Below are 24,920 nucleotides of genomic sequence, written 5' to 3'. Positions count from 1 at the left end.
TCTTTGTTGAGCAAATATTCAACGATGCCAGGCTTCTGCTTAAACTCTCCCTCGACTCAGGTGAAGTCTGCACCTCTGGCATGGTTACGTGGTTACGAGGCCCGGCTCAGGCCAGCCTTGCTGTGCCGACCCCTCCAGTCTCACTGCCATTTCCTCCTCTCCTCTGCCCTCTGCCCTCTGGCCTGCCCGAATTGCTATCCGTTCCCAAATTCATCTTACTTTCTGGGGCTTCCTGACCTTTGCCTGGGCTGTTCCCCCTTCTGGGAACACCCCTCCTCCTCTTTGCTTGGCCACCACCTCCTCACCCTCAGGCCTCCTTCCCTGAAACCTCCTGAGCCCCCAGGTTGAGTTAGGGGCCTCCTCTGACCTCCCACAGCCCAGTGTCACAGCCCCGGACACACCAGGCACAAACAGGACACACCTGGGACAAACAGCAGTTACAGGTCTGTGTCCCCCTCTGCCTCCCCTCCTGGCCTTGAGACCGGCTCTGCCCTGTTCACTGCTGTGTCCCCAGGGCCTGGCCATAGCAGGTGCTCAGCACCCATCCGGCACCCCTAGGTGCTTCACATACGCATTGGCATCGACTCCTGGGCGCTGTCCCGGGGGTTGACACGGTTTATCATCTCCATGGCGACGGGAAAACTAAGCTGAGGCTCAGAGGTCAGAGCAGGGATGAGGACGAGGTCTGTCCTTGCGAGGTGGCAGATGCCTCCCCAGTGCTGCTGTGTGCTGGGTGCGCTCTCAGACGTGGCCTTGTTCATTTTGTCCTCGTAGTCTCCCAGAGCGGGTCCCACCATGGCATTCCCTAGACGAGGCTCCTGAGCCCCAGGAGGTGCAGGGCACACCTGAGCCCTGGAACCCTCCCCTGCTCCCCTGGGTCTTCCCCAGGAGAGACAGGAGGCAAAGTGGCCAGAAGGGCTCCGGAACCAGGGCTTGAGCTGAGCAACCTCGGACAAGTTACTGGACTGCTCGGTGCCTCAGTTTCCCCATCTGGAAAGTGAGGGTAATAATAGTCAAGCTTTATAGGAATACTGTGAAGAATGAATGAGCTAATTCATACACAGCGTCTGGAACAGAGCCTAGCAATAAGTTCTCTGTTTTGTTAATAATGCTAATACTACCAATAACACTGGTCAGTACAACCACGGAGGGATTCTGAGATTGAGGGTCCTCTCCTCATTATGTAGATGGGGAAACTGAATCCCAAACAGGTGGAGGGAGTTTTGTTCCTTCATCAAGCTGACATCTGAGCTAGGACCTGGACAACAGGACTCAACCACAGAACAGTGTTCCAGGCACAGGGAATGGCAAGGACAGAGGCTCAGCGGTGGGAAGGGGCTTGGTGTGTTTGAAGAACAGCAGGGAGGCCAAGGAGGCCGGCCTGGAGGGGGCAGTTGAGGCTTCTACAATAAAACCAGGGCCCTTGTGATGCCCAGTCTTTGCTGTAGGGGAACTCTCTCTAAAGAGCTTATAAAGAGAAAAAAAAGATCTTTTCTTTGCCACAAAGTTCCATGGACCTCAAGTAAATGCCCTTTGATTCATTTTGGTGGTGCCTTTCTCTAACCCTCCTGCGTCAGCCCACCACCCATCTCACTGTTGTATCCTAGAATGGTTATACCCCACAGGGCGAAGGTAGACTAGGGATGGTTAAACAGTGACACTCATACCACCACTCTCCCCGCCTGTGTCCACAGCAGACATCAGTAATGGGTCACAGATTATGGCACTCTGGATCAGCCTCCTCCAGTGCTGTGGGCAGCCCGTGTAATTATTCTCAGCACACGAAATGAACCAATTTGTAATGCCGTGATGGGTTCACTGGGACCATAACCCAAGCCTGCTGGGTCAGAGGCCAGATCCATGCAGCCCGCTATCCCCTCTGTCCTTTGCACAGGAGACAAACGGGACAAGCACCTGCATCCCAAGTGCCCTGGCCCGTTTCAGAGGACCCTTTCTCACCACGGCCTCCAGCCATGCCCCTTCATGTCCTAAACGGCTCTCTGGCACCTGATAGCTGGGGAATGCCTGCCCTTCCTTGGGAAAACTGAGGTTCCTGAGCCCAGACTACCAGGGCAGCAAACGATTTAGCGCCAAACCATCTGGAGTGGGATTGGGAAATGGGAGGGAGGGCCACGCGGAGAGCAGCGGGGCCGCAGTGGACAGAGTTTTCCTGTCCCACCTGTGACATGTGTGGGTGGATTCAGCCAGGGCGGCTTCAGTTTCCGCCTGCGTTTCACTCTCTCTTGCTTAAAGCCCTTCGTGGCTTCTTACTGCACTTAGAAGAAAGACCCAGCCCCTTTGCCTGGTCCTCGGGGCTCCCCGAGGTCTCCGGCCTCACCCTCTCCCCGGCTTACCAGGCACCAGCCACACTTACTGTCCCTCAGCCACGCCACGCCCCTTCCTACCTCAGGGCCTCCATCCTTGCTGTTCCCTCTGCTCCAGATCTTGGCATCTTCGCTGCAATGTCACCTCCTGGGAGAGGTGTGCACTGACCACCCTGCCCGTTTCTCCAGCCTGGTACAGGGTCATCTTGTTTGGTGCTGACTTTCAGTAGCTGCTCCTCAGAAGAGGAAACAGACCCAGGGCTCTTCTGTGACTCTGTGACTTGTCCTGGGCCACCCAGTCAGCAGAAGCAGAGCTGGGCCCGTCCCAGGTCCTCCAGGAGAGCTGAGGCCCCAGGTGGTCAGGAGCACAGACCGGGCCACAGGGATGCGATGCCTGAGCCGGGCCGGCTGGGCGCTCACCTCACACCCGGCTTCATGCTGGGCACACGTGGTGTCATCTCCGCTGCTCCTGGCTCTGTATTTGGCAGAGATGGGAGGAGGCTGGGGCTTTGGGAGGTGGGGCCAGTGTCAGGTCCACAGCCAGCCCGAGGCCCCTGCTCACCGGATCCCTTGCCCTTGACCAAGCTTCATTCACCACAATGGAAGATCGGGAACCTCGGTGGGGACTGACTAGGAAACTATAGCAGGTCCCAGGCCCTTAAAGGCGATCGTGAAATTGTGATCACCTGGAGGGTGAAGGGAGCGCCATCCCGAGGGGCAACAGCAGGGCACAAATAGTGCCCCAGCACAGTTCCATGGTGAAGAAAGTGTGGAGGGAAAAGAAGATGGAAAGGAGACTGGCCAGAGGCTAGAAGTGGGTGTGCCGGTGGGGGGGGGGGTGGCATCATGGGTATTCTTTTTTCTCTGATATTTTCTATTTTACAAGTTGTCTCTAATGCTTTTGTTGCATTTATAATAACCAAATAACCCGATGGTATTGTAACAAAAATGGTGCGCGGAGCAGGAGGAATTCTGCAGCCGCCTCCACAGGGCCGGCTGTCAATCCTGGACCCTCCTCCGCAGTCACAGCTGTGGGTAAGGAAGCCGCCGCCAATGCCGTGGGGGTCAGTCTAGGAACAGCCCGTTTTACAGATGAAGAAACTGAGGCTCCGAGGGGCGGAGACACTTGCCTGGGTCTCACAGCTCTGTGTGTGTGTGGAGTCTGGGTCCAGCTTGCTGGCCTCCATGGCCTGGGCTAGGGGGGCTCAGCTCTGCTGGCTCTGGCTTTGGGAAACCCCACAAAGCTGAAGGTGGTGGAGGATCGGGGGACGCGGTGAGGAGAGAGGTGGAGGAGGGGAGAGGAGCAGGGAAGAGGCCTCATCCTCGTGGATGTGTTTGAGCCCCTCCTCCAGGATCGTCTGAAGGCAGATCTCCAGGGAGCTGGGAGGGGAATGCCAGGGGAAGGGAGGTGTTTGAAAAGATAATGGGAGAACAGTTTGCCAGGGCCGCTGTGGCAGTCCCTGATTGCAGCTGGGGGTTATGCTTTATTATTTATCCATCTATTTACTTCCCACTTTCCTCACTGCAGAGAGCAGCATCTGCCACACTTAACCCTGGCCGGGAGGGAGATGGTCATGGAGGGCTATGCGAGGCTTGCTTCAAGCTGGGTCCCAGAGGACGAGGCTCTGTGGGACCTGCAAGCAGTGAATTCCAGAAAGTCCTAGCAGGCTGGTGCCTTTGGGGAGCCAAGGCCCTGGCGGCGTTGGGCATGCTGAGCTGGAGTTGGACCCATGCCTCATGGCCGGCGTGCATTCATGCATTCACTCATCACTCATTCATTCACTAATTCATGCCCTCATTGCTCCCTCATGCCTTCATTCACTCATTCATTCGTTCATCCGGTCACTCATTCACTCCCTCATTCAGTCACTCATTTGCTCCTCATTCATTCATTCAGTCACTCCTTCATTCATGTATTCACTCCCTCATTCACTCCCTTACTCCTTCATTCATTCACTCACTTCCTCATTTGCTCACTCCCTCATTCATTCTCTCACTCATTCACTAATTCATTCATCCGCTCACTCATTCCTTCATTCATTTGTTGGTTCATTCATTCCGTAAATCTTTACTGAGCACCTATTATGTGCCAGGCCCATGGCCAGCACTGGGGGCAGCAGGGACTGGGGGAGATGAAGTGCTGGAGTCCCCTGGGGGACACAGGCTGGTGCAGGGGGCAGAGGCGGGGTGGGAAGCTTACAGGGAGGAAGCCCGGCGTTGAGTCGGGAGTGTTTTATAAGTGGCATTCAGCCTTCAGTGTTTTTATGATTTCTTTTTTTTTCCCCTTTCCCTTTTAAAGAGGCTTAAGAATGCAGTTGTCAAATCTGAGGTTTTCTTCTCTGTCTCCACCCTGTCGTGGAGAGCTGGTTCCCAAGCACAGTCAACCATGCCGAAAACCTGTGCTCTGGTGGCTGGAAACTGCGTGTGTGGAGCTCAGGAGCCGTGCCACGTCCCAGGCTCGGTTCCACAGCTTCTCCTCCCATCCCCAAAGAGAGTTGAGACCGCTGCTCTTGAGCACGGTTGTGGGAGGGGTGGTCTCCATGTAAATTCCTCAGAACGCTTTTTGTGCCTCACCCCCCCTCCCCGGCCTAACCTGTGCCAGCGACAGTGCCAGGACTACTGCTGCTTCCACCCTTGGTCCGGAATCAGGGAGAAGGCACTGAAGAAAGGAGGCCACGGAGGCTTCGGGCCTCGCGGGTGACTGGCTGCACACAGAGGCGGTGGCGGGGGTCCAGTTGTGGCCCCCCCATTTGCTAGCTGTGCAGCTCCAGTAGGTATTTACTGAGCACCTGCGGTGGGCCCTGCAGATTTGGGGTGAGCTAGAAGACGGGGTCCCTGCCTTGACGGACCCTGTGGAGCACTCACTGGCCCAGGCATCATACAGGCTACAGGCACAGCTGCGAGGCCCAGGCCAGGGACAGGGTGCTGTGGGTGTGTCAACCGGTGTGTGTACTGGGGTCTTGGGTGGCCAGAGTGGGCTTCTCTAGGGGAGATGCACTGAAGCCAAGAAAAAAAAGGGGGAAGGAGGAGGGGAAGGCGTGGGCCGGGCAAAAGAAATGCCGTGTGAAGGCCCTGAGCCACGAGACTTAACAGCCCCCAGCCTCAGTTTCCCCATCTGTACAATGGGCATAATAATCCTCCCCTCCTGGGCCTGTTGGGACGATTTGGTGAAATGGTGCCTGGAAATCACATAGCTCCGTGCCCGGCTCTCAGTAGGTCCCTGTTATTCAGAATCGCAGATCACTGGAAGGCAGACACTGGGGAAGATCCTTCCCCCCGCTTTGTGGGGGTCCCCAGAGACCATCTAGCCCCGTGGTTCTCCACTGGAGTAGTTCTGCTCCGGGGGGATATTTGGCACTGTCTGGAGACACTTTGGGTTGTCATAACCTGGGGCGGGGGTGCTTCTGGCATCTAGCAGGTGGAGGCCAGGGGAGCCGCTAACCACCGGGCAGACCCCCATCGCCAAGAATCATCTGACCCCAAATGTCAATGGCGTGGGTGGAAAAACCCTGATCTAGTCTAAGTCACTTATTTTACCATCAGGGAAACTGGGGGGCATTGCAGGGAAGGGGTTTGCTCGGGCCCCTCTCACAGTGAGACGGGATGGGCCAGGACTGGAGCACAGGGCAGGCCCCAGAGCAGGTTTCCAGGCAGCGGCGTGTCTGAAGGAGAGACGGGGTGGGGGCGGGGAGAGGGAGAGGCCCAGGCCTGTTGGAACCTGAGCCTGGGTCAGGGATGGGGCTGCAGTCACGTACATCTCTCAGTCATCCTGGGATGGAATTCTTGGGCAGGAACTCTGTTATTTTTTAAATTTTTATTTAGTTTCTTTTAACATTAAGGCAGCTACTATATTTTGAACAAGAAAGTGGCATAAGCAAGCGAGTGTCCCCCTAACGTGCCAGCTCGTCCCCCACGGCACCCCACCGCCCCCCAGCTCCCCCCGTGTTTTGGGAGAAAAGCGTCTTTTCTCTGCCCAGTCCTGTCATCCACTGTCACCCCTCTGCACAAGGCAGACATGGCCTCGCCTGCTATCTGCTTAAAGTCCAAAAATTGTCCAGATGGGGCAGCTAAATGGCTGCATTTGGGGAGATGAAATTCACTCGGTCAGAGCTGAAGGCACCAGCTGACGCAGGGCCACTGGCCACTGATCCTGAATCAGAGAAGATGAACGGATTTGCCCAGATTTCCACAGGTGCTTCCATGTACAAACAAGTTCTATAGGTACTTCCATTAAAATGTATTCTGATCAAACAATCTTGCAGAGGAAAGCTCACCTAGCCTCAAGTCTACAACACAAAAGCAAGGAGAAAATGACAGATTTTCTGCTGCCGTCACATCTGGAGCCTTCACAAGGGGGCCCGGGGTGCACGAGGCCCCGGGGCCCCACTAGGCTGTCTGCGCCAGCAATTCCAGGTTCTGCCTCCGGGCCCCAAAGCGGTCAGCCGGCCGGTTGTATGCCGTCCACACCGGGTCTCCCACAAACGGCCGCATGGCCTTCTCGGATTTCTTCTCGTCCGGTGTGAAACGGTGGTAAATCCCGGCAGGGAGAATGATCGTGTCTCCTTTTTCCATGAAGATCTGGATCCACCTGTTGTCTTTATCTCTCACGTCAAAGTGCCCACTGCCGTCCAAGATGAAGCGAATCTTGTCATCCAGGTGTAAATGCTCCTTGTAAATCATCTTCATCTTTTCTTCGTACTTTGGTAGTTTGTCTCTGCCTATGGTTATTACGTCCACCCAGGAGTAGTTTCTCTCTTTTCGGACCTTTTCTAATTCTGGATCATTCTCATATTTGTCAGCATCCAATTTCCAGTAAAGGACCCCGAGCCCGCACAGCTGCTCCAGGCCGACCGGGCGCACGGGCTCCGCGTGGTGGAGCCACGGCGGCTTGTCAGCCGAGTCGTCCGTGTACCAGGCCTGCACCGTGGCCGGGCCGGGGGCACTGCCGCCTGGCCCCAGACCTGCGCCACGACCTGCTCAGGCTGGTCTCAAGAGCTCTGTCATTAAGCCGCAGCTCCCTTGGGTGCCCGCCGTGGGGTGGGGGTGGGGGTCTGTGCCGGGGTGAGTGTCCTGGCTCAGCCCACCACGGGGGCTGGGCTACACCTCGGAATCGGACCATGGCAGGAAGTCTGGCCTCAGAGCTGTGAGGACTTGAAGAGCAAATTTGGGGCCTGGGGCAAGTGGGGCGTCTGGGACAGACCTCCTCCTCTCTGCTCCAGCGAGACAGGGTGCCCCCCATCTTCTGATGATGAATGATGGGGTTATACAGTGTTTGGGGAGCAGGCTCTTGGCTTTCCATGGGGCTGGGGCCAGTGCAGCCTGGCGAAGAGGGAGCCGGGGGTGAGCCCTGTTTCTGCTGCTAACTTGCTGTGTGACCTTGGGCCAGTCTCTCTCCCTCTCTGGGCCCCCAGTTCCCCATCAATCCACAGAGGGGTGGGCGTATATCTGTGGTTCTCTAACCATCTGCACGGAGTTCTCAGGTTCTGACCAGGGAGCCCGGGGCTTAGGAAGAAGACGCCTGACACCTGGCCTCTCCCTCTCTCTGTGTGTTCATTCGTTCATTCATTCATTCATTCAGCTCATTCATTGAGCTCACTGGGCATTTACTTACTGAGTCCCCGCTGTGTGCCAGGCGTCGGGGCATGGGGAGTTCACTGTTGGGTGGAGGACCCAGCCTGGTGGCAAACATGACACAGTGTGGTTCATGCTGTGCTGGGGTCGTTCAAGGGATGGGGGAGCAGATGAGCAGTGCGGCCCCTGGGGGCCTGGGCGGACTTCCTAGAGGGAAGCCGGGACCTGGTGGATGAGTGCATTAGCCAGGTAAAGAGGAGGAGGGTGTGTTTTGCAGGCACAGGGACCTGCAGGCCCAAAGGCCTGGCGGCTGGATGGCACGGCAAGCTCTGGAAAGTGCGGCAGGGTGTGGAACGTGGGCGGCGTGGGGCGCTGAGGGTGTGTGGCCAGAGGAGGCTGGGCCGTCAGGCCGGAGCAAACCTTCATCGATCGGGCCCCCGACGGGGTGGGCCTACTGCTAATGGCACCAAGGGGGCTGGGGCCCCACAGTGACAGTGACAGTCTCTGCAGGGGAAACCAGATAGCCCCCCGGAGGCTCCGCACCGAGGCCAGCCTGCCTGTGCCCACCTGCCCCCAGTAAAGCTGCAGTAAAGCTGACAGCTCCCACTGCTGCGGCACCCGCACTGCCTTCCCTCCTAAGAGCCAGGCACCCGCAGGGACCGGGCCACGAGACGCCTCTGGGCGCCTTTTGTTCTCCCTTTATTGTTTTTAATCATCTTTTCAAATTACTCAAGTGACACACAGCCGTTGTGGGGGATGGGAGGCTCCGGGGGACACGAGGGGAAGCGATGGCCCCCCCTCTGGGCGCCAGAGCCGGCTGTACCCCCAAGCGGTCATCACGGCCTGGCGCCGGGCCTGTTCCCTCCTCCTGCCCAGGGACCCGTCCTGACCAGGGGCCTGGGGTCACGGACCAGATCTTGGCTCCGAAACGCTCCTCTCTGGCTCTGCGTCCTGGCCCAGATGTGCAGGTTTGAGCCTGGAACACCCAGCTGGGAAGGAGGCTTCAAGGGGAGGGACCCGGAGGGGCCGAGTCCCTTTCTGGAACCTGCTGTGGGAGGGGCCCTGACCTCTGTGCCTCAGTGCCTTCGTCTGTGAAATGGGGATCACTGAACCCACTGAGCAGGTCTGAGTGGCGACTGCGGAGGAACTGCCCACGAAGGCTTAGTCCAGTGCCCGGCACGGGGCTGTTGTCAAAGGTACAGGCGGTGGTGAGATGGGGCAGCGATCTGGTTAGTGGGCCGGGACCGCCTCCCTGGGCCTCTGGCCCCTCGAGGTGCCCCAGGGGGTGGGCGGGGAGGCGCGCAGAGGCCCAGCCATTTTTTACAGCCTCATGCCTGCTGGGGGCACTGCGGGAGGGTGGGTGCCCACGCCGAACCCACGCCCCACTCCATCTCCCAGCCTCGCCCTCACCCCTAAGGAACCTCTGACATGTTAGCAAGAGTCTTGTCTTGCTTTCTTTCTGACATCTGACCTTGATCACTTAGGCCCCAGAATTCCCAAGGATCCTTACTTCCGGTGCCCTGCGTGTCCCTTCACCCAGCCTGGGCCCCTTAGCTTGTTCTCTGATGGGTGGAGGGACAGTGGCTTCTCCACATGCTCCCTGTGTGTACGGCCCTCAGTCACGGCGCCACCAGCAACTTTCCCGGGACTTGACGGGAGAGGGGCCCTGGGTAGACCAGAGAACAGTGGGGCGGGGGCGCGGGGACGTCGTCAGTGAGCCCGTGTCTCTGAGCGTCTGGCCCCATCAGTGGTTACTTCGAACCCCACCTCAGCTCCAGTCTGGGCTTCAAGGACTTGCAGATCTCCCCGTCTCAAAGCCTAAGTTTCCTCATCTTTAAAATGGGCTTGGGACTTCCCTGGCGGTCCAGTGGTTAGGACTCCGCACTTTCGCTGCTGGGGCCCAGGTTCAATCCCTGGTCGGGGAACTAAGATCCCACAAGCCATGTGGCCCCCCCCAAAAAAGGGCTTCATCATAGTACATTGCTCATAGGGCTGTGTTATGGGCGTTCCAGGAGAACCAGGTTTGCAAAGTTCCCAGCAGAGAGTGGTCCAGCAGAGGTAGCAGCTGGTAGCTGATAATAGCTGACCCCTCTCTCTAGGCCCGCTTTGTGCTGGAAATCCGCCTCAGAGGAATGTATGTCCTGGTTGGAGTTGCCAAGCTACACGCAGGAGCCAACTTATGAATTGATTTAAGAGAACACATTGAGGTCATAATACTAAAGATCATGCCATTGCTTATTTTTTATGTCCAGCCCTGTGCCAAGTATGCTACATCATCATCTCACGCAGTCCCCACAAGATGGATGTGATAGCTGTCCCTGTTTATAGAGGAGGAGAGTCAGGCTCAGAGAGGTGAAGGCACCTGCCTGAGGATGCAGCTAGCCAATGGCAGGACTGGGATTTGGGCTGCAAAGCCATGTTGCCATCAGCTGGCCGGGTATCTGGAGGGTCCCTGGGCACTGGGAATGCAGGGTGGACAGCTCCAGTTGGAACCCAGCAGGATGCCCTCCGAGCTTGCTGGGCGGCTCCCGCGTCGTTTACACAGTTCTCTGGGAACAGAGGCAGGGGAGCGGGTGTGTGCACACTGGGGGGTGCAGGCATGTGGGAGGAGCCAGCTGCCGGCCCCATATGGTGGCTCTGCCCACCAGCGCCACCAGCACCACCAGCCTGCCTGGCTCCGGGAGGGGCTCAGTGGAGAGGGTCGGGGAGGGGGGAGTACCTTGTGCGAGAGCGGGACTTCGGGGAGGTCGTTCATGCAAGTTTTGTTTTAGTCGCCTGTGTGGAGCAGGGGGCCGAGTGGCCAAGTGACTCATCCCTCTGGGACAGATGAGGCTAAGAGAGGTGTGGCCACCTGTCCCAGGTCACACAGCTAGCGAGAGGCAGAGGTGGGATGAGCCCCTGCCTGTGGAGTTCACGTCTGTGCTCACATGCCCGTGTGGCAGTCTCCCTGGACAGGGACTCACAGGCTTCCAGGGCGCTGGGCCGGAGCTCCCAGCAGGTGGGTGATGCTGGAGTCTCCTTTACCCTCTCTCACCTGGTCTCTACCTCCAGGTACAAAGGCTTCATCAAGGACTGCCCCAGCGGGCAGCTGGATGCAGCGGGCTTCCAGAAGATCTACAAGCAGTTCTTCCCGTTTGGAGACCCCACCAAGTTCGCCACATTTGTTTTCAACGTCTTTGATGAAAACAAGGTGAGCTGGGGGCTGTGCCAGCCCGGAGTCCCCTCCCTCCTGCGGCAGCCTGCGCGGCTTCACACCCACGCTGTCCTGCTGGTTGATGTTGCATTCCAGAGAAGGAACACACGGACGTGCGCACTCACATATACACACAAACGCACGCACATGCGTGCACACCCACACGTGCTTATACACAGATGCCCACACAAACATACATGCACTCATGTTGTACACAAATGCATGCAGTATATACATTGCAGGAGCTCACACATGCACAAGGAACCCACAGAGATCCGTGTGTGCACATACATACCATGCACACAGGCATACATGGATACACACATGCACACATATGTATACCTTGACCCTTTTCTTACAAGCACAAAATGCAAATGCCTCCAGGGATAATAACAGGATTTATAATCATAACTGATATTTACTGAACATTTACTACGTACTACGCTCTCTACGTGGATTTTTTTTTTTTAAATAAATTTATTTATTTATTTTATTCTTGGCTGCATCGGGTCTTCGTTGCTGCGCGCGGGCTCTCTCTAGTCGCGGCGAGCGGGGGCTACTCTCCGTTGCGGTGCGCGGGCTTCTCACTGCAGTGGCTTCTCTTGTTGCGCAGCACGGGCTCTAGGTGCGCGGGCTCAGTAGTTGGCAGCACGCGGGCTTGGTAGCTGTGGCTCGTGGGCTGTAGAGTGCAGGCTCAGTAGTTGTGGTGCACGGGCTTAGCTGCTACGTGGATTATTTTTAGTGAGACCTTACAACCAACGACCTGTAGGGATGCCTTTTAATTGCCCCCATTTTGCAGATGAGGAAACTGAGAATCATAACATGGGATCTTTTGTGCCTGGCTTCTTGCACTGAGCATCGTGTTTTCAAGGCTTATCCGTGTTGCAGCGTGTCCCTTCCTGGTGACGGCCACCCTGACAGTTGGCATATCCACCGTTGGGGCATCTGCAGTCCTCCAGACTCCGTGCCACGCTGGCATATTTCCTGGCTCACTTGTATTCAAGGTGGACGTACTGTAACTTGTTTCCACGCTCCACGCCGTAGGGCACTCGGATTTTTTCTGCTCCGTCACGCCCTGGCTTTCTCCGCAGGTGGCCTCAGCTGACAGTCACACTGCCTGGCCCTGGGAAGAGCTCCGGCCTCTCCGGACCTCAGTTTCCTTATTTGCAAAATAAATAGGATTGAACGGTCCAGAGCCCCACCTTTTTCTAAAGCCCCTGAGCCTGTGGTTCAAGGCCGAGGAGAAAGGGGTTTCTGGTGACTCCTGCCCAGAGGGTCATGTGTGCTGGTGGTCTCTCTTCCTCCCACGAGATGTGGAGTGTCAGGCTCTCCCTTTGGCCTCACCCTTTTCCCTGTCCCTCCTGCCTGGCTTTTCCCTCTTTTTTTTTTTTGGCCACACCATGCAGCACGCGAGATCTTTGTTCCCCCTGCGTTGGGAGTGCGGAGTCTTAACCACTGGACCGCCAGGGAAGTCCTCTTTTCCCATTTCTAACCCTCCCCCCTCCCCCTCCTTCTCCTGACCCTCATCCCTTCACTCCTGCACTTGGGTGTCTGGGACCTGCTGCCTCGCATTACCACCTGCCCAAGGTGCAGCCTGACCAGGTGACTCAGCGCTAACCGAGGCCCACCCCCACTCCCCTCTCTCCTGCAGGACGGGCGGATTGAGTTCTCTGAGTTCATCCAGGCGCTGTCGGTGACCTCGAGGGGAACCCTGGATGAGAAGCTGCGGTGTAAGTCCTGCCCCCTGGGCTCTATGCGGCGGCCACTGGGCGGTCCCAGGCGGAAGGGAGGCCAACTCCCTGGGCCAGGTCATCTGTCTGGGGCTGAGAGTGGCACGGATGTCCTGCCCTTCCAGGTCAGAGGCAGTTTCTTGGAGGAGGCCAGGCAGGAGGAACGTGTCTTCCTTAGATGCGTGGACCGATGGGGCAGGAGCAAAGGGGCATCCGAGCAGGTGCAGACACGGGACCTCGTGCAGGACAGCGTGGAGTTAAAAGGCCTGGTTCCAGGGCTGGATCCACCACTTAGGAGGCTGTTCTGATGACTGATCTCATTCATTCACTTATTTACTGGTTCACCCAACAGATGTTGACCAAGCACGGCCACGTGTCAGTGCTGGGCAGAGGCCAGGACTCACGGGTGCGGCAGATAGACGGGCACCTGCCCTCGCGGCTGTCAGTCTAGCTCAGGGACCTTATCCAAAAGATCCCAGAAAACTGCAGCCGAGGCAGGAAGAGGGAAGTGTGAACCGACAGGAGAGGAACTGACCCTGTCATGAGTCGGGAGCTGAGCTGGGAAGGGTGAAGGTGCCCGGGAGGAAGGAGGGAAGAGGGTTCCAGGCAGGGGAACAGCATGTGCGAGGCCCTGAGGAGGGATGAGAGAAGGATTCAGAGGGGAGAGTGTGCAGGCTCGTGCTGCTGCGAGAGGGAATCTGGAGAGAAGATGAAAACAGCTGGGCCAGAACTGACTTCCCACTGAGACACTTTCACTGCTTTGCATGGCACCGAGAAAACGCGGCAGTTTCTTTTTCTTTCTCTCTTTAGGAATAAAAGAGGATTTTATTTATGTAGAAGCTCCTCCCCTCCTCCCCAGGCATATTCTTTTATTTTCTAAGTTGAACCCAGCAGGATACAGTGTCATTGTGGAAAGGAAGTGGGCTGAAAGGAGGCAGAGGCCGGGGCATGGGGAAGGAGAGGGGGGCCTTTAGGGCTCCTCCTGGGGTCCCCTCCCTCCCTCAGCTCCAGCTCCAGCTTCAGCTCTCGCAGATCCAGTGCCCCCTCCTTTTTATATTTAGGTTTTTTTAAATAACCCTGGTTGAAACGGCGCGTGTGTTCCTGTCGTGCGTGCGCGTGTCCCGTCTGTTTTGATGTAAATATTCATTGACTGGATGAGCAATGGGGCTGTGGTGCAGTGGGGCGGGGGGAGCACCCCCGGGCTGGGGGTCACTCTGCCCTGGCTGGTTGACCGCAGGGGCCTTCAAGCTCTACGACTTGGATAACGATGGCTACATCACCAGGAACGAGATGCTGGATATAGTGGACGCCATTTACCAGATGGTGGTGAGAGGCCCGGGTCCTATGGGGTAGGGGGAGGCAGTAGGGGCATCAGATTTAGTGACTGGGCCTGTCCCAGAGGAAGCATCCCCGTGGGACTGCTCTCCTGACCGGGACAAGCGTTGGCCAGGCGAGGGTCACTGCCTGGGGCCGCTCAGCGCATCTGCAGCTGGGGTGGCAGATGGGGGCTAGGGTGGGTGCGAGGTTCCGGAGCAGAATTACAGATGGCGGGGGACACTGCAGGGAGTGGGAGGCAGAGGGGGTCCTCATCTGGAACCCGCCCAGGTCTGGGGAGCAGATTTTTGGGAAAAGGGCCCAAAGCCCAGAGTGCCAGGAGCCAGCCCCCACCGTGTCTGTCCCTGGCAGGGGAACACCGTGGAACTCCCCGAGGAGGAGAACACCCCCGAGAAGAGGGTGGACCGAATCTTCGCCATGATGGACAAGGTGAGACCCCTCCCCGTAGGCGCCACTGACCACCTAGGGGCCTGGCTCGAGGCAGGCAGCACACCTGGTGTGACGTCCACTGGTCCGGTTGGCAGCCGTCCCCTTCAGACATCCAGGGTTTTAAGTAAATTTGTCCAACACTTTCTCTTTGATCAACTAAGATTCTTTATTTTTAAAAATTAATTAGTTACTTAATTAATCTATTTGTGGCTGCGTTGGGTCTGTTGCTGCGCGCGGGCTTTTCTCTAGTTGTGGCGAGAGCAGGGGCTGCTCTTCGTTGTGGTGCGCGGGCTTCTCACTGCGGTGGCTTCTCTTGTTGCAGAGCACGGGATCTAGGCGCGCGGGCTTCAGTAGTTGTGGCACGCGGGCTCAGTAGTTGTGGCTCGCGGGCTCTAGAGCGCAGGCTCAGTCGTTGTGGCGCACGGGCTTAGTTGCTCCGCGGCATGTGGGATCTTCCCAGACCAGGGATCGAACCCTGTCCCCTGCATTGGCAGGCGGATTCTTAACCACTGCGCCACCAGGGAAGTCCCAAGATTCTTAACCTTTTAAATTTTTTGCCATGGACAAGAAATATGGGCATTCTGGAGAAGTTGTCTGTGGACTTCTCAGAGTAATGGTTTTAAGTGCATCAGATAAAATCCACAGGATTAAGAAGGAGGCTATTTTGGAATGCAGCTATCAAAATTTTTTTTTAAAGAATTTGTGATGTGGTATATGAGCTTCTTTATGAACACATCGGATGATGAGATACAGTGGTTTAACCACCCCACAATTTCGAATCGATGATATGTACAGGTGATGCCTACAGCAACCGTGGAGTGTTATAAAAAATGCCTCCATCCCCACAGCTGACGAAGTCACAGGTACTGCTGGTTCTGTGGGAGATCGTTACCTAGATTCATTATGGAAGGAAGAGCTAAATTTCAGTTATAAGTTAGCGAAAAGAAAGACCTCATTTTTTCCCATTTTAGTTCACCGGCCTGCTGAATTCTGTCCTCAGACCCCAGGTTAAGAAGCCCTTCTTTATACCAAACTTTTTTTTAAACTGGAAATGACTTTGTTTTAAACTGGAATTTGATATCAAGATGGTAAGGAAACCCAGTATTGCTTGCCTTCAATAAAAGAATTCAAATGAACAGTGACCTTGGGCTTATTATTACATTCTGGCTAGGTACAGGTGCCTGCCTTGAAAGCTTTGAGCCTGAGGCCTTACTTCCTTAATATAAATAAATAAATAAATATAAATAAATAAATTCTTGAAGGCTACCAGAGATAAAAATACATGACACACAGAGTAACAATACAGGAGATTTCTGAAGACCTCTTGTCAGAAAATATGCAACGTTAAATGTGATAGAGGTTTTTTTTGCCCTGTTACCCTTATTTCAATTACCTGTAATTGTCATTGTTGCTCCCAGATTATCTTCCAAGTATCTGCAAATTTCTTAAACCATTGAATATTGAGAATTGAATTGATGCTCTTTCTCTCTTGGCCCTTTCAAATAAGATGCGTTTGCCACTTCAACTCACAAGAGTCAAGCGGCCGAAAGAAAAGACTATCTCGTTCTGCCTTATGTTCTCCATAGGCACTAAAACAGTGCTTCTCACAGAGGAGGCATCAATCCATCAGTTTAGAAGTGAAATTGAAATTGTTCTTGTATTATATCATTGCCTTGTATTTCATATCACACTTTTCCCTTCTTTATTCAATCTTTTCATAGCTACCTAATCATATCCTCTATGTGTTCATTTGCACGTGCAAAAAGAAGTAATCTAAAAAAATTCTGCAATGAGTTTGTATTTTGCTTTGATGGATATTAGCTTTACTAGGAAAAATCAGTTTCCACATTTCAGTATATTTTATTCAATTATGGTGTTTTGCAAGAAGAGTTTATAATTAAGTTATGCTAGATTAAAAAAATAATAATAACAAGCCCTTTCAGAAAATCTTATGTGAAGCTTCTGTATTTTGGCACAGTCTTGAGTCCATGTGTTAGAGGAACAGTGGTTGATAAGTCAGAGTCTATATCTTTTCGGTTTGGTCAAGGTTAAGAAAGGACTTTAAATTAAAATGTTGTGATAAATAAAGATCGAGCACCCTTTAACAACGAAAAACAAAAGTGAGATCACATGTCAGAGAGGCAGTAAAGACACAGAGGCTCAGACCACGCTGGGCTCCTGATAATAATCAGAAGATGTGTCCATAGAGTGCGGCAGAGAATACTAACTTCTCGCAGGGTGGCTCAGTGTTATTTAACACCTTGGTGTTAAATCCCCCCAGCCCCAATTCAGACATCCCTTATTTTGGGAAGCAAAGTCCACGCTGTAGTCAGACTGGGTGTAAACCTGGCTTCCCCAGTTAGCAGCCAGGGGGCCCTGGATAGGTGACCGAGCCTAGGCATCTCCTCACCCGTGAAATGGTGGTAAGAGCAGCCCCTCTTTGGCTAAACGATACGCTGCTAAATAACCAAGAGATCACTGAAGAAATCAAAGAGGGAATAAAAAAATACCTAGAGACAAATGACAATGAAAACACGACAACCCCAAACCTATGGGATGCAGCAAAAGCACTTCTAAGAGGGAAGTTTATAGCAATATAATCCTATCTCAAGAAACAAGAAAAATCTCAGATAAACAATCTAACCTTACACCTAAAGGAACCAGAGAAAGCAGAGCAGCCCCTCTTCTTCGAGCGGCTTTGGGGACCCCATGAGACCAAGCGCACGCATAGCATGAGCGGGGCTCACGGTAAACGACCCTCAAGGTCTGCCTGCGGAGCCTGTGGAAACCCCGTCACGATCTCTCTCTCTGGGTGCAGGCTGTGGGTGGCTTCCAAGGCCTTTTTCTTTTGCTCTCACGGGTTTCCTTGCAAGATGCTCCAGGGGAAGGGATTCTGGCCCAAACCATTTCCTTCTGCAAGAGACCCACTAAAGCCCCTTTATGTGGGCTCCGTCCGGCCTCCTCGTAGGTCTCCCGGGGGAATGGCTTAAACGCCCTTCCAAGGGTGATCCCAGAGACATGCATCGGGCTCTCAGCCCTGTGGGATTAACACCCTCCGTGGGGATGAACAGCAGTGAGGATGATAACTGGGGAGTTATCGGGTGCTTCCAGTCTGCCGAACACTTTACACAGCTTGAGCTCAAGGAGTGCTCACCTCAGTGCCCTGAAGAAGCCGTTCGATTCTCTCCAGTCTCCAGATGAGGAAACAAGGGCCCAGAGAGGTGGGTCGTGTGCCCAAGGTCACCCAGCCAGGAAGTGCCTGCGTCTGTGTATGCCTGACCCCTCCCACCTAACGAGCTGCCTTGCCTCCCTCCTGACTTAACTGCGGAAGCTCTTTTGGAAGCAGCCCTGGGCTGGGCTTGGGGAGGGAGTGTCCAGGGCCCAGGGCAGAGGCCCCTGTCCTGGGAGGTTGGTTGTCCCTCACCTTCACCCTCTTCTCTCTGCTTGCAGAATGCCGACGGGAAGCTGACGCTGCAGGAGTTCCAGGAAGGATCCAAGGCGGACCCGTCCATCGTGCAGGCGCTGTCCCTCTACGACGGGCTGGTATAGTCCAAGGCCCAGAGCTGAGGTGAGTGGAGGGGGACTTGGGGCCTGGGGTGGGGGAAGACGGGCAAACCCAGCCTCAGGACACTTGGGGTTGGCCGATAGGTACCTGAGTTTACCGGGGGGGAATCGGGGTCTGCCCAGCTGGAGCATAGCTAGTAGGGGAGGCCTAGGAGGCAGGGCCTTCACATCAGCCAGGGATCCTCTATTTTTGTCATTTTTATATACCCAGATTCAGCCTGAGAGTTTACTTGAATAGCAGTTTCCCTGGGTTGAAAACACTTTGAAAATCCCAGTTCTTAGCCAGGGCCAGGGGCCTGAGAGAACAGGAGTTTCTCATCTTTTCTCCGTTGAGGGGGCTGAAGACCTCAGCCCCCGCTGTCTTGATCAATAGCTCCAACGTGGTTTCTTTTTTTGCCCAGTCGGATTTCCGTTAAGTGCAGGATGGTAGCCCACAGAGGCCTCTGTTGCTGGCAGAGAACTGACCCCCATGGTCCTCTAGGTGGTCACAAAGCACCGAGCTGATCTCCCTCTGCTATGCGGCTGCTTCCCACTAGCTGTCTGTTTTACGTTTGGTAGTGTATATGTGTCCATGCCACTCTCTCACTCTGTCCCAGCTTACCCTTCCCCCTCCCCGTATCCGCGAGTCCATTCTGTAGTAGGTCTGCCTCTTTATTCCCGTCTTGCCCCTAGGTTCTTCTGACCATTTTTTTTACCAACACTCTTGTATGTCTCTCCTGGTGGACGGATGATGCATTCTGTTGATATAGATCTAAGAGTAGACTTGCTGGGACATAGAATGTGTGTATATTTAGCTTTAGTAGATACTTCCAGAAGTTTTCCAACATGGTTGTACCATCTCCCGCTCCCACTTGTGGTGTATGAGAGCTCTCATTGTTCCACATCCTTTTGCCAACACTGGGTGTTCTCTGTCTTTTAAAATTTCAGCCGTTTTGGTGGGCGTGTCATGACAGCTTGTTGTAATCTTAATTTGCATCTCGCTGATGAGCGCTGAAGTTGGGCACCGTGTCGTATGCGCACTCTCCGTTTTCCCATCACCTTTTGTGCAGCGCTGTCTTAGTTATCTGTTGCTGCACACTGCAGTACCGCAAAACAGCAGCTGAAAAGAACAAACATCAGGAATTGGGGTACAGCTTTGTTGGGTGCCTGTGGCTCAAGGTCTCCCATGAGGATGCAGCCAAGCTGTCAGGAGGGTGGCCAGCCATCCCAGTTTGCCCGGGACTGTCCCGGATTTAGTGCTGAAAGTCCCATGTCCTGGGAAACCCCTCTGTATTAGGTAACCTGGGATGATCATCAGCTGTTGGCCAGGACTGCGGTCTCATCTGAAGGCTTGGCCAGGGGTGACCCACTTCTAAGCTCACTCATTTGGTTTGGAGGCCTCACCATGTGGCCCTCTGCACAGGGCTGCCTAACAACATGGTGGCTGGCTTCCCCCAGGGTAAGCTTTCTGGGAGGGAGGGAGAGGGAGAACCCAAGATGAAAGCACAGTCTTTTTATAACTTGATCTTGAGAAGCAAGATCCCATCACTTCTTTTTTAAGAATGCCTTGGCTACTTTAGGCTATTTCTATACAAATTTTAGAATCAACTTATAAATGTCTACACACACACACACACACACACACACACACACACACACGCTGGGATTTTGATTGGGATTGAGTTGAGACTACTGTTCAATTTGGGGGAGAATTGGCATCTTTATAATGTTGAGTCTTCCAATCCATGAAGATGGTATATCTCTCTCTGTGTTTAGGTCTTAAAATTTTTTTTCTCTATAACGTTTTGCTGTTTTTAGCTAAAAGGTCTTTCACATCTTTTAGTAGATTTATTCCTAAGTATTTGATGTTTTTGATGGCGTTTTAAACAGTAATTTTAAAATTGTATTTTCTGTTTGTTTCTGATATATAGAAATTCAGATGATTTTTGTGTTTATTGATCATATATCCATGGTCCTGCTAACTTCATTTATTAAATCTAGGAGTCTGCCTTAGATTCTTTTGGATTGTCTACATTCTATTTCTTCCTTTCCTGTCCCTCTGCCTTTTGTTCCTTTTTCCTGCTTCCTTGCACTGGTTGGGCCCTCCAGTCACATAGGAGTAGTGATGGTGAACATTCTTGTCTCATTCTCAGTCTTGGGGGAAAGCTTTCAATAATTCACCATTAGTTGCGATGCTTGTTATAGGTCCTTTGTAGATAGATTTTAACAGATTTAGAAAGTTTCCTTCTTTTCTAGTTTGGTAGGAGTTATTTGTTTTTTTAAAAAAAATCATGAGTGGTATTGAACTTTATCAAATTTTCTGCATTTATCAAGATGCTCATATGACTTTTATCTCTTTTTTGTTGTCAATATGATGAATTACACTGATTGATTTTGTGTGTGTGTGTGTGTGTGTGTGTGTGTGTGTGAATACATTTTATGGATCATCCGTGGATTCCTGTCCACTTAAATACACTACCTTTTTTTTCTATTCTTTTTCAAATTATTTTCCCATTTAGGTTGTTACATAATATTGAGCAGAGTTCCCTGTGCTATACAGTAGGTCCTTGTTGCTTATCCATTAAAAAAAAAATTTTTAATAGATCTTTATTGGAGTACAATTGCTTCACAATACTGTGTTAGTTGATGTTGCACAACAAAGTGAATCAGCCATATGCATACACATGTCCCCATATCTCCTCCCTCTTGAGCCTCCCTCCCATCCTCCCTATCCCACCCCTCTAGGTCATCGCAAAGCACCGAGCTGATCTCCCTGTGCTATGCTGCTGCTTCCCACCAGCCAACTGTTTTACATTCCGTAGTGTATATATGTTGATGGTACCCTCACTTCACCCCAGCTTCACCCTCCAATCCCATGTTCTCAAGTCCATTTTCTATGTCTATCTCTTTATTCCTGCCCTGCAACTAGGTTCATCAGTACCATTTTTTTTTTTACATTTCATATATATATGTTAGCATACGGTATTTGTTTTTCTCCTTCTGACTTATTTCACTCTGTATGACAGACTCTTGATCCATCCACCTCACTACAAATAACTCAATTTCATTTCTTTTTATGGCTGAGTAATATTCCATTGTATATATGTGCCACATCTTCTTATCCATTCATCTGTCAGTGGACATTTAGGTTGGTTCCATGTCCTGGCTATTGTAAATAGTGCTGCAATGAACATTGTGGTACATGTCTCTTTTTGAATTATGGTTTTCTCAGGGTATGTGCCCAGTAGTGGGATTGCTGGGTCATATGGTAGTTCTATTTTTAGTTTTTTAAGGAACCTCCATACTGTTTTCCATAGTGGTTGTATCAGTTTGCATTCTCACCAACAGTGCAGGAGGGTTCCCTTTCACCACACCCTTTCCAGCATTTATTTGTTTCTAGATTTTTTGAAAATGGCCATTCTGACCAGCATAAGGTGATACCTCATTGTAGTTTTGATTTGCATTTCTCTAATAATTAGTCATTCTGAGGGTTGTCTTTTCGTCTTGTTTATGGTTTCCTTTGCTGTGCAAAAGCTTTTAAGTTTAATTATGTCCCATTTGTTTATTTTTGTTTTTATTTTCATCACTCTAGGAGGTGGGTCAAAAAAGATCTTGCTGTGGTTTATGTCAGAGTGTTTTTTCCTATGTTTTCCTCTAAGAGTTTTATAGTGTCTTACATTTAAGTCTTTAATACATTTCATTTTTATTTTTTTTTTTTGTGTTAGGTAGTGTTCTAATTTCGTTCTTTTACATATAGCTGTCCAGTTTTCCCAGCACCACTTATTGAAGAGGCTGTCTTTTTCCCACTGAATGCTCTTGCCTCCTTTGTCATAAATTAGGTGCCCATATGTGTGGGGCATATCTCTGGGCATTCTATCTTGTACCACTGATCTATATTTCTGTTTTTGTGCCAGTACTGTCTTGATTACTGTAGCTTTGTGGTATAGATTAAAGTCAGGGAGCCTGATTCCTCCAACTCCATTTTTCTTTCTCAAGATTGCTTTGGCTATTTGGGGTCTTTTGTGTTTCCATACGAATTGTATAATTTTTTGTTCTAATTCTGTGAAGAATGCCATTGGTAGTTTGATAGGGATTGCATTGAATCTGTAGATTGCTTTGGGTAGTAAAGTCATTTTCACAATATTGATTCTTCCAATCCAAGAACATGGTGTATTTCTCCATCTGTTTATGTCATCTTTGATTTCTTTCATCAGTGTTTTATAGTTTTCTGAGTACAAGTCTTTCGCCTCCTTAGGCAGGTTTATTCCTAGGTATTTTATTCTTTTTGTTGCGATGGTAAATAGGAGTGTTTCCTTAAGTTCTCTTTCTGATGATTTTTCGTTGTTGGTGTATAGGAATGCCAAAGATTTCTGTGCATTAATTTTGTATCCTGAAACCTTCCCAAATTCATTGATTAGTTCTAGTAGTTTCCTGGTGGCATCTTTAGGATTTTCTGTATATAGTGTCATGTCATCAGCAAACAGTGACAGTTTTACTTCTTCTTTTCCCATTTGTATTCTTTTATTTCTGTAGCATCTTTAGGATTCTCTATGTATAGTATCATGTCATCGGCAAACAGTGACAGTTTTACTTCTTCTTTTCCAACTTATATTCCTTTTATTTCTTTTTCTTCTGTGATTGCTGTGGCTAGGACTTCCAAAACTACGTTGAATAAGAGTGGCAAGAGTGGACATCCTTGTCTTGCTCCTGATCTTAGTGGATATACTTTCAGTTTTTCACCATTGAGTATGATGCTTGCTGTGGGTTTGTCATATATGGCCTTTATTGTGTTGAGGTAGGTTCCCTCTATTCCCATTTTCTGTAGAGTTTTTATCATAAATCGGTGTTGAATTTTGTTAAAAGCTTTTTCTGCATCTATTGAGATGATCATATGGTTTTTATTCCTTAATTTGTTAATGTGGTGTATCACATTGATTGATTGAAGAATCCTTGCATCCTGGGATAAATCCCACTTGATCATGGTGTGTGATCCTTTTAATGTGCTGTTGGATTCTGTTTGCTAGTATTTTGTTCAGGAATTTTTCATCTAGGTTCATCAGTGATATTGGTCTATAATTTTCTTTTTTTATGATATCTTCTTCTGCTTTTGGTATCAGGGTGATGGTGGCTTCATAGAATGAATTTGGGAGTGTTTCTCCCTCTTCCATTTTTTGGAAGAATTTGAGAAGGATGGTTGTTAGCTCTTCTCTAAATGTTTGATAGAATTCACCTGTGAAGCCATCTGGTCTTGGACTTTTGTTTGTTGGAAGATTTTTAATTACAGTTTCAATTTCATTACTTTTGATAGGTCTGTTTATATTTTCTAATTCTTCCTGGTTCAGTGTTGGAAAGTTGTACCTTTCCAAGAATTTGCCCATTTCTTTGTGGTTGTCCATTTTATTGGCATATAGTTGTTTGTAGTAGTCTCTTGTAATCCTTTGTATTTCTGCAGTGTCAGTTGTGATTTCTCCTTTTTTATTCCTAATTTTATTGATTTGCCTCTTCTCCCTTTTATTCTTGATGAGTCTGGCTAAGGGTTTATCAATTTTTTTTTTTTTTGGCTGCATTGAGTCTTCATAGCTGTGTGTGGGCTTTCTGTAGTTGCGGCGAGCGGGGGCTACCCTTTGTTGTGGTGTGCGGGCTTCTCATTGCAGTGGCTTCTCTTGTTGTGGAGCACAGGCTCTAGGCACACGGGCTTTAGTAGTTATGGCTCGCTGGCTTCCGTAGTTGTGGCTTGTGGGCTCTAGAGTGCAGGCTCAGTAGTTGTGGCGCATGGGCTTAGTTGTTCCGTGGCATGTGGGATCTTCCCAGACCAGGGCTCGAACCCGTGTCCTCTGCATTGGCAGGCGGATTCTTAACCAGTGTGCCACCAGGGAAGCCCCTCCAGCTTTCTTTTTTTTTTTTTTTTTCAGCTTTCTTTTGATTTCCATTTGCATGGAATATCTTTTTCCATCCCTTCATTTTCAGTCTGTTTGTGTTCCTAGGTCTGAAGTGGGTCTCTTGTAGACAGCATATATATGGGTCTTGTTTTTGTATCCATTCAGCCAGTCTGTGTCTTTTGGTTACGGCATTTAATCCATTTACATTCAAGGTTATTATTGATATGTATGTTCCTATTACCATTTTCTTAATTGTTTTGGGTTTGTTTTTGTGGGTCTTTTTCTTTTCTTGTGTTTCCCGCTTAGAGAAGTTTCTTTAGCATTTGTTGTAAAGCTGGTTTGGTGTTGCTGAATTCTCTTAGCTTTTGCTTGACTGAAAAGCTTTTGATTTCTCCCTCAAATCTGAATTAGATCTTTGCTGGGTAGAGTAATCTTGGTTGTAGGTTTTTATCTTTCATCACTTTAAGTATATCCTGCCACTCCCTTCTGGCCTGCAGAGTTTCCCCTGAAAAATCAGCTGTTAACCTTATGGGAATTCCTTTGTATGTTATTTTTTGTTTTTCCCTTGCTGCTTTTAATAATTTTTCTTTGAATTTAATTTTTGTTAGTTTGATTAATATGTGTCTTGGTGTGTTTTTCCTAGGTTTTATCCTGTATGGGACTCTCTGTGCTTCCTGGACTTGGGTGACCTGTTTCCTTTCCCATCGTAGGGAATTTTTCAACTATAAACTCTTCAAATATTTTCTCAGACCCTTTCTTTTTCTCTTCTTTTTCTGGGACCCCTATAATTCGAATGTTGGTGTGTTTAGTGTTGCCCCAGAGGTCTCTGAGATTGTCTTCTATTCTTTTCATTCTTTTTTCTTTATTCTGCTCCTCGGCAGTTATTTCCACCATTTTGTCTTCCAGCTCACTTATT

At 51.0% G+C, this 24,920-nt stretch overlaps 2 protein-coding genes across 3 annotated transcripts in view; one reads left to right on the top strand and one right to left on the bottom strand.

Moving 5' to 3' along the window:
• The window catches only part of NCS1 (neuronal calcium sensor 1), a 61,787-nt gene that overhangs the window by 25,788 nt on the left and 11,079 nt on the right, over positions 1 to 24,920 (top strand). For both annotated transcript variants that reach the window (XM_024126307.3, XM_028497502.2), the window contains exons 3-7: positions 10,947 to 11,085; positions 12,740 to 12,818; positions 14,056 to 14,144; positions 14,505 to 14,582; positions 18,033 to 18,150. In XM_024126307.3, coding sequence (XP_023982075.1) covers positions 10,947 to 11,085; positions 12,740 to 12,818; positions 14,056 to 14,144; positions 14,505 to 14,582; positions 18,033 to 18,131 — 484 coding nt within the window. In that variant the 3' untranslated portion in view covers positions 18,132 to 18,150. The remainder of the gene's footprint in view (positions 1 to 10,946; positions 11,086 to 12,739; positions 12,819 to 14,055; positions 14,145 to 14,504; positions 14,583 to 18,032; positions 18,151 to 24,920) is intronic.
• LOC102977509 (acireductone dioxygenase-like) lies at positions 6,711 to 8,321 on the bottom strand. The gene is made up of 2 exons (XM_055089658.1): positions 8,183 to 8,321; positions 6,711 to 7,285 (listed from the first exon to the last, which is right to left on the bottom strand). Exons 1-2 carry the CDS (start codon positions 8,319 to 8,321, stop codon positions 6,711 to 6,713), a joined length of 714 nt encoding a protein of 237 aa, XP_054945633.1.

The sequence above is a fragment of the Physeter macrocephalus genome, chromosome 13 (assembly GCF_002837175.3).
Source record: "Physeter macrocephalus isolate SW-GA chromosome 13, ASM283717v5, whole genome shotgun sequence".
Lineage (NCBI taxonomy): Eukaryota > Metazoa > Chordata > Mammalia > Artiodactyla > Physeteridae > Physeter > Physeter macrocephalus.
Note: the sequence above shows the minus strand (reverse complement) of the source record. Positions and strands in the feature narration are given on the sequence as shown.

Bases quoted from the DNA above. Each gene is read 5' to 3' on its own strand.
- LOC102977509 (XM_055089658.1), bottom strand. From the start codon at position 8,321: ATGAAGGTTTGCTCCGGCCTGACGGCCCAGCCTCCTCTGGCCACACAC. The intron at 7,286-8,182 runs GTCCCTGTGCCT...GTCGTGGCGCAG, and splicing joins CCAGGCCTTTGGGCCTGCAG to GTCTGGGGCCAGGCGGCAGT.